General features: G+C 43.5%; 1 protein-coding gene across 2 annotated transcripts; it reads left to right on the plus strand.

Annotated features, from left to right (window-relative positions):
- The first annotated feature begins 50 nt into the window (after positions 1 to 50).
- Positions 51 to 11,017, plus strand: vps35l (VPS35 endosomal protein sorting factor like). Of its 2 annotated transcripts, none has more exons than XM_084938197.1 (30): positions 51 to 234; positions 1,888 to 1,987; positions 2,090 to 2,272; positions 2,350 to 2,469; positions 2,661 to 2,685; positions 2,954 to 3,030; positions 3,124 to 3,252; positions 3,334 to 3,418; positions 3,495 to 3,551; positions 3,689 to 3,785; positions 4,151 to 4,198; positions 4,380 to 4,473; positions 4,798 to 4,998; positions 5,105 to 5,151; positions 5,342 to 5,453; positions 6,171 to 6,287; positions 6,380 to 6,433; positions 6,524 to 6,604; positions 6,700 to 6,762; positions 6,859 to 6,944; positions 7,038 to 7,118; positions 7,238 to 7,301; positions 7,441 to 7,539; positions 7,620 to 7,697; positions 7,982 to 8,096; positions 8,245 to 8,384; positions 8,507 to 8,672; positions 10,248 to 10,366; positions 10,599 to 10,745; positions 10,847 to 11,017. In XM_084938197.1, exons 1-30 carry the CDS (start codon positions 218 to 220, stop codon positions 10,943 to 10,945), a joined length of 2,901 nt encoding a protein of 966 aa, XP_084794323.1. In that variant the 5' UTR covers positions 51 to 217; the 3' UTR covers positions 10,946 to 11,017. The 2 variants fall into 2 exon arrangements, with proteins under 2 accessions (XP_084794323.1, XP_084794322.1); XM_084938196.1 differs by having other exon boundaries at positions 55 to 234; positions 10,596 to 10,745.
- Positions 11,018 to 11,289: the final 272 nt, after the last annotated feature.

Consider the following 11,289-nt stretch of genomic DNA (forward strand, 5'->3'; position numbering starts at 1 on the left):
GGAAATGAAGTTGTATTTTGCGATAGTTCATTAAAATGCCTCTTAAATCACGCTGTCTTTGTAAAAAATTATAAATGAAATTTAAATACATATTCACAGCGGTATCCATTAAGTGTGGCAGCGATAAATATTTAACTAACCCCTCGACTGTGGAAAAAAACACCCAAATTAAATTAACTTCCGAGCTGAGGCCTGAGGTGTCATATGATGCAGAAAAATGGCTGCGGTGCAGTGGTAAGATGTGGTCTTCTTATTTTACAAACGGTTTATTAACAACTTAAATCTTTAGTATTTAAACACTGAGCCACGCCTGAGCACACGCATGTAGTGTAGATACGATTGTCGTGCGTTTAATGTTCAGTTAGCGTCGTAAACTAAATGTCAACTTTTTTCAGGCTTGCAACATAACATTAAAGACGAAGAAGCTTTTTATGGTATTATTATGACTGTGACTTTGAATCAGACGCCTTCTTCAGTTACGACATTTTCCCTCCTCGTCTTTTCTGACGATTTTTCACTAGTTCTGCATTTGCCTTGGGTCATTGTCACTGCTGGCCGCAGATACCTGGACCCTACAGAGATTGTACAGGTAGTCAAACTCCTCCAAGATGGCATATTAATACGTGCCACTGCCACAAGTTTTGGTATGTCTTCTAGCACAGTCTCAAGAGCATGGAGGTGATTTCAGGACACAGGACCGGAGAAGGTCCTTAACCAATCAGCAGGATCACTATCTGCTCTTTTGTGAAGAGCAGGATGAGAACTGTCAGAGCTCCAGCAGGACACTGGTGTCAATGTCTCTGACCAAACAATCAGAAACAAACTGCATGAAGCTGGCTTGATTGCCCAGCATGGTCTAGTGGGCCCTGTACTCACTGCACGGCACTGTGGCATTTACACTGGCATTTCCCATAGAGTACCAGAACTGGCAGGTCCACTGGCACCCTGTGCTTTTCACAGATGAGAGCAGGTTCACCCTGAGCACATGTGACAGGCATGAAAGAGTCTGTAGAAGTTATCGAGAACATGATGCTGCCTGTAATGTTGTTCACTGTGAATGGTATGGTGGGTGGTGGCTCAGTAATGCTTTTGGGAGACATATACATGGATGGACGTGCACTCTAACTCTACAGGCAGTGACACCCTGACTGCCATCAGGTATCAAGATGAAACCTTTGAGCCCTACATTGGTGCAGTGGGTCCCAGATTTCTCCTGGTGCACAACAATGCCCAGCCTCATGTGTTGAGAGTATGGAGGCAGTTCCTTGAGGATGATACCGATGTCTGGCTTCCACACTTGCCTGACTTAAATTTAGTAGAACACCTCTTAGACTTTGTTTTGGTCCAGCTGCCTCTGTCAGGTTGCACCTCAGACTGTCCAGGAGCTCAGTGATGCCCTAGTCCAGATCTCGGAGGAGATCCCCCTGGACACTATCCATCATCTCATCAGGAGCATTCCCCAACATTGTTAGACATACCTACAAGCATGTGGGGGCTATACAAACTACTGAGTACAGTTTTGAGTTAGTGCAATCAAATTTTGTGTGTTTTGAAGCTTTTAGCCGTCTGTAGGTTGATAATGTACCATCCTTTCACTCCTTACCCATTACACAGTCTTTATCAGTGTAGATATCCAACATATTTCTCAGAAATGTAGCAGCCATTCACTTTCCTGTACGTTTAGTTCTCCAGATTCTTTTAGACTTTTAATTATGAACCAGAGATGATGAAATCAGACATTTCTTTGCAATTTCACATATTCTATGCCTTTCTTTCACAGAGTTGTGCCATAATTAGTTTAGCTTTGTTTGTGTGACTGGGTCATGTTCGTCAGTGCTTTATCAACGATAGCAGGACCAAAAAGCTGTCTATCTCTTTTGCAACCAGGCGTTCGCATGGCCGCAACTATGACACAGAGCTGCAGAGGTGTCGTCTTGAGGCCGCTCTTGTTGATTTTGGAGACTACCACCCACTCAAACCCATCATGGTATCAGTGTTGAGCTTTAATTCACTGAAAACATGCAAAAACATTGTTGTGGTTTTTTTTAATGGGCCTGTGACAGGTTTGACCCTCTCTCAATCCGTCCAGGTGACCGATACAAAGACCCGCCGTGGGACCCGCAAAGGCAGCACCTCTTCCTCTTCATCCTCCTCTTCCTCAGCACCGCCAGACCCTCTGAGCTCCATGCTGGACGGGACCGACCCCCTGTCCATGTTTGCCGCGGCCTCGGCCAGCGAGACGCCACCCATGTCCCACAGCAGCTCCACAGGAGTCAGTGACTTGGACAAATGTAAATCCTGAAGCATGTGCTCATTTGAAAGTGAAGCTAAATAAAGATGTGCTTTCAGGACCTGGGGAGGAGGAAGAGAGAGAAGGAAGAAGAGGCAGTGGGACCAGATTTTGAACCTTGGTCACTGAAGCGAGGGGAAATCCTGGCCAGGTTCACCACCACCGAAAAACTCTCCATAGTGAGTCCTCTATCGTAGCAGCAAGGCTGTTGTTACCTCTTACCCAAGGGCCTGCTGTCTCGTAATCTAATGCTGCTTGAAAACATAGTGGAAATGAACCTGATGGCTTCACCAATTAACAAAATATTCAAGAGAGTTTAGCACTTTTTTGATGTTCTAAAATTTAATTATAATTTGTTTTTTCTCCATAGAATCTGTTCATAGGCTCTGACAGAGGTAAGAGCAACCTGTTTCTATCACATATAATAATTTCAGAATGCTTTCAATGTCTATAGTTATCTGTAGTATCAATAAATCCTGTGACAGCATCAGAATATATTCATTTTACTACCTAAATCCTTCCAAATTGCTTTTTTCTGTCTACCATAACCATAAATGGCAGCAAAAACAAAATGGGCAAACAAAAAGAATGTCAGCATCACTTATTAAGTTGTTATTTGGTCTTTAACTTCACAACTTATACATCACTTCCTGTTTTCACTAGGAAAAGCCACCAGTCAAGGATCGGCTGTTTCAGAGAAGGTTCGCACTCGTCTGGAGGAGCTGGATGATCTAGAGGAGGTAGGCGTCCCACTGTTGGCTGGCCTTGCATTATTCTTTCAAGAAATACGATGGGGGATGTTATTGGATCTTCTTGCCTGTGTGTGTGTGCAGGGCTCCCAGAGAGAGCTGCTGAACCTCTCGCAACAGGATTACGCCAACCGCATCGAGGAGCTGAACCAGTCCCTAAAGGAGGCCTGGTCCTCTGACCAGAAGGTCAAAGCCCTGAAGATTGTCATCCAGGTAATGTTTATTTAATTGGTGCTCATTTTAACTGGTGTCGCCTTAATAAATATCACCCCTGATCTGTGATCTGTGCTGCAGTGCTCCAAGCTTCTGTCCGACAATTCGGTGATCCAGTTCTACCCCAGCAAATTTGTTCTCATCACTGATATCCTTGACACATTTGGTCAGTAAAGATTTTTTTCCACAGTTGAACCTGAACAATGTGCAAGTTTTGTGACTCGGGTCCTTGTTGTTTGCAGGCCGGCTGGTGTACGACAGGATCTGGACCATGTGTTCAGACCCACGACCTTTACCAGGTAAAGTGGAAATGCTGACAATCAACTTAAAGCTTTAAATTCTTCATAGCATTTAGACGATCCTTGCACCTTCTGAAGTCATGTTGCATTGATTTAGTTTTTGTTAATTCACATTTGACTTTTGTTTGCCACCTCAGATAATTTCACAGTTGAAGATGTGAATGACACCGCAAAAGAGACGTGCCTCAACTGGTTCTACAAGATCGCCTCCATCAGAGAGCTCCTTCCCAGGCTGTATCCTTCAACACCCTCACTCAGAAGGATTTCTGTTCATAGTCTGCTTTTGGCAGGAGTTTCATTCACTCACAGACCTGGTTTTAAAATCAAGTTCAATTCAGTTTTATTTACATAGCACCAAATCACAACAACAGTCACCTCACCTCCCTTTTAGCAGGAAGTAACCTCCAGCAGAACCAGACTCAGGGAGGAGCACCCGTCTGCTGTGACCGGTTAGAGGTGTGGGGAGGGAGACAGGCCAAAAACACAAACTTTGAAAGAGAACCAGATATTAATAATAACGATTAAATGCAAAGTGGCTCAGCTACGTATGTTTGTAAGTAATTTGTATGTAAATTTGGTTCTTTAACCTGGTGATACAGCTATGTTGAAGCTGCCATTCTCAAGTGCAACCGGTTCCTCAACAAATCGTGAGTCCTCACAGTTTATCAGCCAGTTTCCACAAGGATTTCTCTTTAGGATACGTAGAGATTTAGCAATAATATTTGGAAAATGTCATTTTAATAGCTGTGATGCATCAACCATGTTTGTAAACTGGAATAAAATCGTTTGACATAAAGAAAACACCATCTGTCCTGCCACTGTCCACAGCGGCATTCAGGAGACCCTTCCTCGGTTGACTGCCATGGTCAGAGGGATTGGAGACCCTCTGGTGGCTGCATATGCCAGAGCTTACCTCTGCAGGGTGAGATGGACTCTGCTCATCTTTCCTTAATTTCCCTGCCTTCCTGTTTGTGTTTGTGGGGTGTCCTATTTAGGCTATTGTTGATACATCTGCAACCCACTGTTACCCCAGCTTCTCTCCTTCATGTTATTTCAGACTTATTTCTGTCTCCTGTCGTTTGTCGTTGATGCCTCTTTTTTCTGAGTGAGCATATTGCAACTCCTCCTGTCCAGAACAGTTGCCATAAAAAAATGCTGCAAATGCATGAACAATGCTATTTTTGACTTGCCCTGTTTACCAGCTTTGTAGGTTTTGTTTGTTTGACACCTATATCCTTGTTTCCAGGTGGGCATGGAGGTGGCCCCCCACCTGAAAGACAGCCTGAACCGCAACTTCTTCGACCTGCTCGGCACTTTTCGACAGATCAGCAGCGAGAACGTCCGGGCCCAGCTGGTGCTGCAGAGGGTGGAGATGCCCGAGTACCTGACACTCTACTCACCTGCCATCAGCTGGATCCTGCAGTGTATCGCGTACAGAGCTCCAGAGGTATTTACTTAGACTTTATTGAAAAAGTGGAGCTCGGTGAGAGCGTCGCAGGGGCACAACCTCAGTGATGTTTCTGCTTTTAATGCTGCTTGTGTTTCTGTTTCAGTCTCTGCTAACAGAGATGATGGAGAGATGCAAAAAACTGGGAAACAAGTGAGTGCTTTAAAATTATTAGTAGCTGTTTCTTGTCATGTGATTTACCTGGAAGTGTCATGATCCTTTTATTTCATAGAAATGACTGTTATTTTAGACAAACCTCATTTAAGATATAATTAGCATGGGTTTAGCTAAAGTTGTCACAGAATGTATGGCACAGCACTAATTCATCTTTGCTTTCCCACAGTGCTTTGCTTTTGAATTCAGTAATGAGGGCGTTCAGGCCAGAGTTTGTTGCAGCCAGAGCCACAGACTTCATCGGTATGATCAAAGACTGCGACGAGGCCGGCTTCCCAAAGGTCAGAGAACATTTCATGTTCACTGCATCTTTTTTCTTACCTTGGTTAAAAACAAGGAAGTCATCTTCTGTTTATTGGATGTGGGGAAATAAGTACAAGATAAAAAAATACTTATGAAAAACAACTTAGCAGTAACATAATTAAAATATCCCAGAGCAAAACAGCTTGGAAAGGGAAAACAATTACACCACAAAAATCATCTCAGAGCTCAGTGAATTAAAGTCTAAATATGGACACAATAAGGAGCTCAAAGCGAGTGGAAATGAAACTGATGTGCTCAGCTGTATGTGCAGGAAGTGATGCAGAAGGTCTACAGCCACGGTTACATGGCCTCTGCATCAGCTAATGGAGGAATCCAGACAGTGTGTTGATTCCAGCTGGATTCAAACTGCAACACTGTTGACAAATTCTCTCCACTCCTTTCCCATGGTGATGGCTGGATCAGATCCAGATCTGAAACCTCTTTGTTTCCTCTACAGCTCCTGCAGGATTATAGTCAACACAATCAACTGGTGAAAATTCATTACTGCCAATAATTTAATGGGAAGGTTTATAAAAGCTGAAGAAAAAGTAGTCATTACACCTTCGCATAATTCACAACGAGTATGAAAAATCAATCTCATTGGGTAATAAAGTCATTAAAATATATAAAGGATAGAGGCAGATGTTCAGGTCATTGTCTAAATCTTTTTGTAATGAATTTTGTCTCCTTTTCAGCATCTGTTGTTTGACTCTCTGGGTCGCAGCCTGGCGTCTGCCGATCCTCCAGAATCCGAGAGGCTGACGATCCTGAATGAAGCCTGGAAAGTCATCACCAAAGTCCGCAGTCCTCAGGTTCTGAACCGCTGACAGTAGTTTTCAAAAGGTCCTGTTATTCCTTCCAGAATGTTCCAGATTGTTACTGAAAATCTCATTTTGGTTTGCAGGACTACATCAACTGTGCTGAAATCTGGGTGGAGTTTACCTGCAGACACTTTACAGTGAGTAGAAAGCAGTCAAACACAAATTGTATTTATTTATGTTTTGGAAATGCACTACCTTTCTTAATCCTCTCTCTGCGTGACTGTCAGAAACGGGAGGTCAACACGATTTTGGCTGACATCATCAAACACATGACCCCTGACCGAGCATTCGAGGACGCCTACCCTCAGGTTGGTGCACGATGCTTCCCCGAATCTCGGCTACTCTCCACCCTCCTCTTTCCTTCTGCTCTGTACTAACTGTCTCGTGTCTGTTCTGCGTGTAGCTGCAGTCGGTGATCAGGAAGATCCTCACCTACTTCCACGACTTCTCTGTCCTCTTCTCCATGGTGAGCTTCTACAGCTTGAGCTGCAACGATGAAACTGTGATTCCAGTGCCATAAGTCGAGCTACATTTTCAGTTTTTGCTCTTTTCGGTTCTTCAGGAGCGATTCCTGCCGTTCCTGGACATGTTCCAGAAGGACAGCGTGAGGGTGGAGGTCTGCAAATCCATCATGGAGGTCTTCATCAAGTAAGAGTTCATTAAAGTCATGAGATTATTGAGAGTTGTGGCAGAAACGTTGATGTTTTGTATTGATGTTCTACTCTGTTCTCCGGCCTTTAGACACCAGGTGGAGCTCACCAGAGACCCGGTGATCCTCAACGCCATGCTGCACATCTGCAAGACCATGCACGACTCTGTCAAGTAGGGTATTCGTTTGTGTGTGTTATACAGACGTATGCTACTTTTATATCTGTGACTTAAAGTCGTCGTTTGAGCTGTGTTCGTGCGGTAACGCATTTATTTTTCTCTTTGTCTTGAAGTGCTCTTACTCTCGAAGACGAGAAAAGATCTTTGGCTCTGCTGATCATCGGCTTCATCCGCATGGTGAGATTATCACATCTATTATATTATGTCAACAACAATCACAACTGCTGTTTCGGCCTCTTGTATTGCATTGTTTTGATCTGCATTTGTTGTTTTTGTTTCAATTTTGGGGTTAAATTTTTTTTTCTCTGCACTTCAGGTTTCCTTTGGTCGTGACTTTGAGCAGCAGTTGAGTTTCTGTGTGGAGGCTAGAGCCACCTTCTGTAACCTGGAGCCTGTCCTGGTGCAACTCATTCATGTAAGCCTGTGTTTGGCATTTCAGCATTAAGTGACAGAAGCCACAACGCCATCTCCTTCATGTAACCTTGTCGTTTACAGACGGTGAACCAGCTGGCCATGGAGACCAGGAGGGTGATGAGAGGGAATCACTCCCGCAAGACCGCTGCTTTCGTCAGAGTGAGTCCACACATGCAGTCTCTAATCTTTTCACATCACCGTACGTTCCTCTTGGATGACTTTTTAGCAATGCCAAAGGAAAAGTCAAAAAACCACAGACTGTATATAAAAGACAGACCCATTATAAAGTAACTCGTGGTTTTCTGGGCTCTGCATTTCTAAGCTTCAACATTAGCGTTTTGGCTAATGCTAATTTATCACCTAATGCTAGCAAGCTTTTTTTATAGGCCTTTCTTACAGAAATAACATTGCATGAAATTTTCCTCTCCCTCTCTCTCTTTTAGGCATGTGCCGCCTACAGTTTCATCACCATCCCGTCTCTCAGCAGCATCTTCAGTCGACTCAGCCTCTACCTGTTGTCCGGTCAGGTTGCTTTGGCCAATCAGTGTCTGTCCCAGGGTGAGTAGCTGTCTCATTCGAGATTTAAGTTTAAGATTTAGTTGATCAAAACTTGTGTCCCTAATGTTTTTACTATATTGTGATCATTTCTGTTTCTCTTGTCCTTCCCACGCCTTTTCTGACTCGTTCTCCACCTTCCTTCTTCCAGCCGATGCTTTCCTAAAGGCAGCCGTAAGCATTCTTCCGGAGGTTCCTCGCTCCATCAGCGTGGAGGGAAAACTTCGCTCTTCTGAAAGCTTCCTCGTGGACTTTATCAACAGCTTCTTGGCAATGCTGCTGGTTATCCCGGTAAGGTTCATTACGGTTCAGAGGTGGGTTTACAGGAGACGGACCACACCTGTAATCGCCCATTTTTGTCTCAGTTCAGCTTGACAAATGTTTTGATTTTTGTTGTTGTTGTCTTTTAACAGGACCATCCAGAGCATGGGGTGCTCTACTTAGTCCGGGGTCTGCTCAACATGGTCCAGGATTATACCTGGGAAGACAACAGCGATGCAAAGGTGCGGGTTTACATCAGTGCTCTGCCCCTGCTGGCAGCCATGAGCCAGGAAACCTATCTGTACTCTATCCCCAAAGGTAACAGCACACACATAAACACTGAATTTACATCAGAGACCGCTAACAAAGACAGGTTCCTCTTTTACAGATTTCCCCAGGCTAATTTCTGTAAGCCCTAAAAGTTAAGAGTTTCACGCGTTGAGCTTTTACTTGTGACGTTTCCTGTTCTTGTCACATGTACAGTTGAGGACAGTGCTGTTTTCAACAAGTCTCTCACACGTCTCCAGAGGGATTCCAGTCCATTCTTTTTTAAGGAATCTCTCAAGCTCTTCCAGATTTGATGGTCTTCTGGCACGAATGTCGGTCTTCAGTTCACTCCACAGATTTTCAGTGGGGTTCAAGTCGGGGCTTTGTGCAGTAACATTCACTTTGGTCTTCTCGAGGTGGTTCTTCAGCAGTAGCAACATATGCTTTGGACGACGACCCAGACCCAGTTTTGCTGCTGACTGTATCCTTCTCTCTTCATGATTCCCAGTTCCAGATGCATCTCCACAGCAGGTCCTCCTTAGTGCACTTAAGTCTGGCTTGAACATGTGTCTTCAGTAGAAGTGGAGTTTTTCTCCAGTCCATTCCTCAGCAGTGTTCTAGTGATTGTCAACTTCAAGATTTAAATTCCTGTCCTAGCTAAGTCATTCACTCGTGACTCAGCTGTTGTTCTGCAGTCTTTAGACACGTCTCTCATAAGATTTTTTTTACAGTCTTTTCATAGGGCCCACCTCACCCAAAGGAAAATATTTAAAAGGTTTAGGTAGCACAGACACTTCACAGTGCACTTCAGGGAGCCCAGACAATTACTTCCCCCACTCCCCTCCTTTTGGATGGCGGTCCCTAAGACATCATCCACTGTCCTTGGCTATCGAATCCCTTCATCTCCATCCCTATGCTTACATGGTAATATTACAGAATTTAACAAAATGGGAAATATAGGAAGCCACTCTTTATCTCTCTATTGCCAAGAAAGCTATATTTTTAAATTGGAAATCCAAAAGATCACTACTCCTGAACCACTGGATCAGTCTTATTACAGAATACGTGACTTTAGAGAGATTAATGTATTACCACAGAAATAATATATCTTCATTTAATGACATCTGCTACATGCTTCTGACTTATCTCAGTTTGGATCAGACGCCAGGGGCTGAAACCAAGCACATCTCCACAAACACACAAACTTACAACTTACTGTTGTTTATCGTAACTGATCGTCCTCAATCTTATTAAGATTTTTTATTAACATGGTTATTAGATATTAGATACATACGTGTGTGTGTGTGTGTGTGTGTGTATATATATATATATATATATATATATATATATATATATTTATTTTATATTATGTATTAGCTAATGTATTACTATTACATATTACAATGTTATAGATAAACATGTATACCCCACAAATAAAAAGCAGTAGTATGTAGTAGTATAGTATAAACATACTAGTAGTATGTTTAGAAATGCTAAGGAAATGAAAAAATTAAAGTCCCTTGTACTGCAAATTCCACAGGGGGTTAATAATAATTCTGTCTTCATCTGTAGTAAGACAGTGAGGAGTTTTCCCCGTTAATCTAATTATTCTGTTTCCTGGCTCAGTGGATTCTAATGACACGCTCTATGGCGGAGATCCCAAATTCCTATCAGAGATCAACAAGCTGTGTGAGACTCTGATTGGACAGATCCTCGACCATCTGAAGACACTCGGTCGTGATGAGGTGAGGACACGGTGCTTTTGATATAAATTCAAAAACAAAAAGCAACTGCTTCCACGGCTGAATGAATTATTGTAAAGAAAAATAATCTGGTTTTAGTGAAAATCCAGATTTCAAGCTTGCCAAAATCTGGATGCTGTGTAACCAAAGTTATGCTGCCTTCATGTACATGTGGGAATGAAAACCAAAAACTGGAAAACCACGCTGACATGCATTTCCCACTCTCTTGCAGCAGAGCACACGCCGCCAGGGCGCTCTGGCCTTCTCCCTGTTTGGTGTCCTGCTGGCTCACGGTGATCTGAGGAACAACAAGCTGAGCCAGCTGGCAGTCAACCTTTGGAACCTCAGCCACAAACATGGATACTGCGAGACCCGCACCTCCGTGAGTTCATGTTTCAGAGCTCTGAGGCCCACTCTGTACACTTTAAATCTGCTTTATTTGTGAATGCAGCCTCACTGACTTCTCATCTTTGTCCGCTGCAGGTTCGGACTCTGGAGTTCATCAAACATCAGACTCAGCAGCCGGACATGACTCATCTGTCAGATATGGTCCAGAGGCTCACGCTGCAGTCTCGCACCTGAGCTCCACACTCAATGACGTGTTACACTGCTCAATTTAAATTTGTGTAAATAAAACCTAACAAAGGAATTTTATATGCCTGTTTTCTGTGTCTTGTGTAGACTTTTATATAGTCTGAGTACTTGAATCAGATCACCTTGACACCTTTAGTGTGTTGACTGTCCAAGACTGCAAGACGGTGGCCTCCAGCTGAGTGATTTATTCTGCAAACGACACAAACAGCCTCCCACCAAACTAAAATAGGCCCTGCTAGGGGAGAAAGGACCCCAGATACTTTTATCAGGAGCTGAACCACCACCTTTAAACCTCTGATAAGCTGCAGCCTCACAGCCCAAGTTAATGACAC

Source organism: Perissodus microlepis, chromosome 8 (assembly GCF_051167445.1).
Source record: "Perissodus microlepis isolate ML-2025 ecotype Zambia chromosome 8, ASM5116744v1, whole genome shotgun sequence".
NCBI classification, from domain to species: Eukaryota; Metazoa; Chordata; class Actinopteri; order Cichliformes; family Cichlidae; genus Perissodus; species Perissodus microlepis.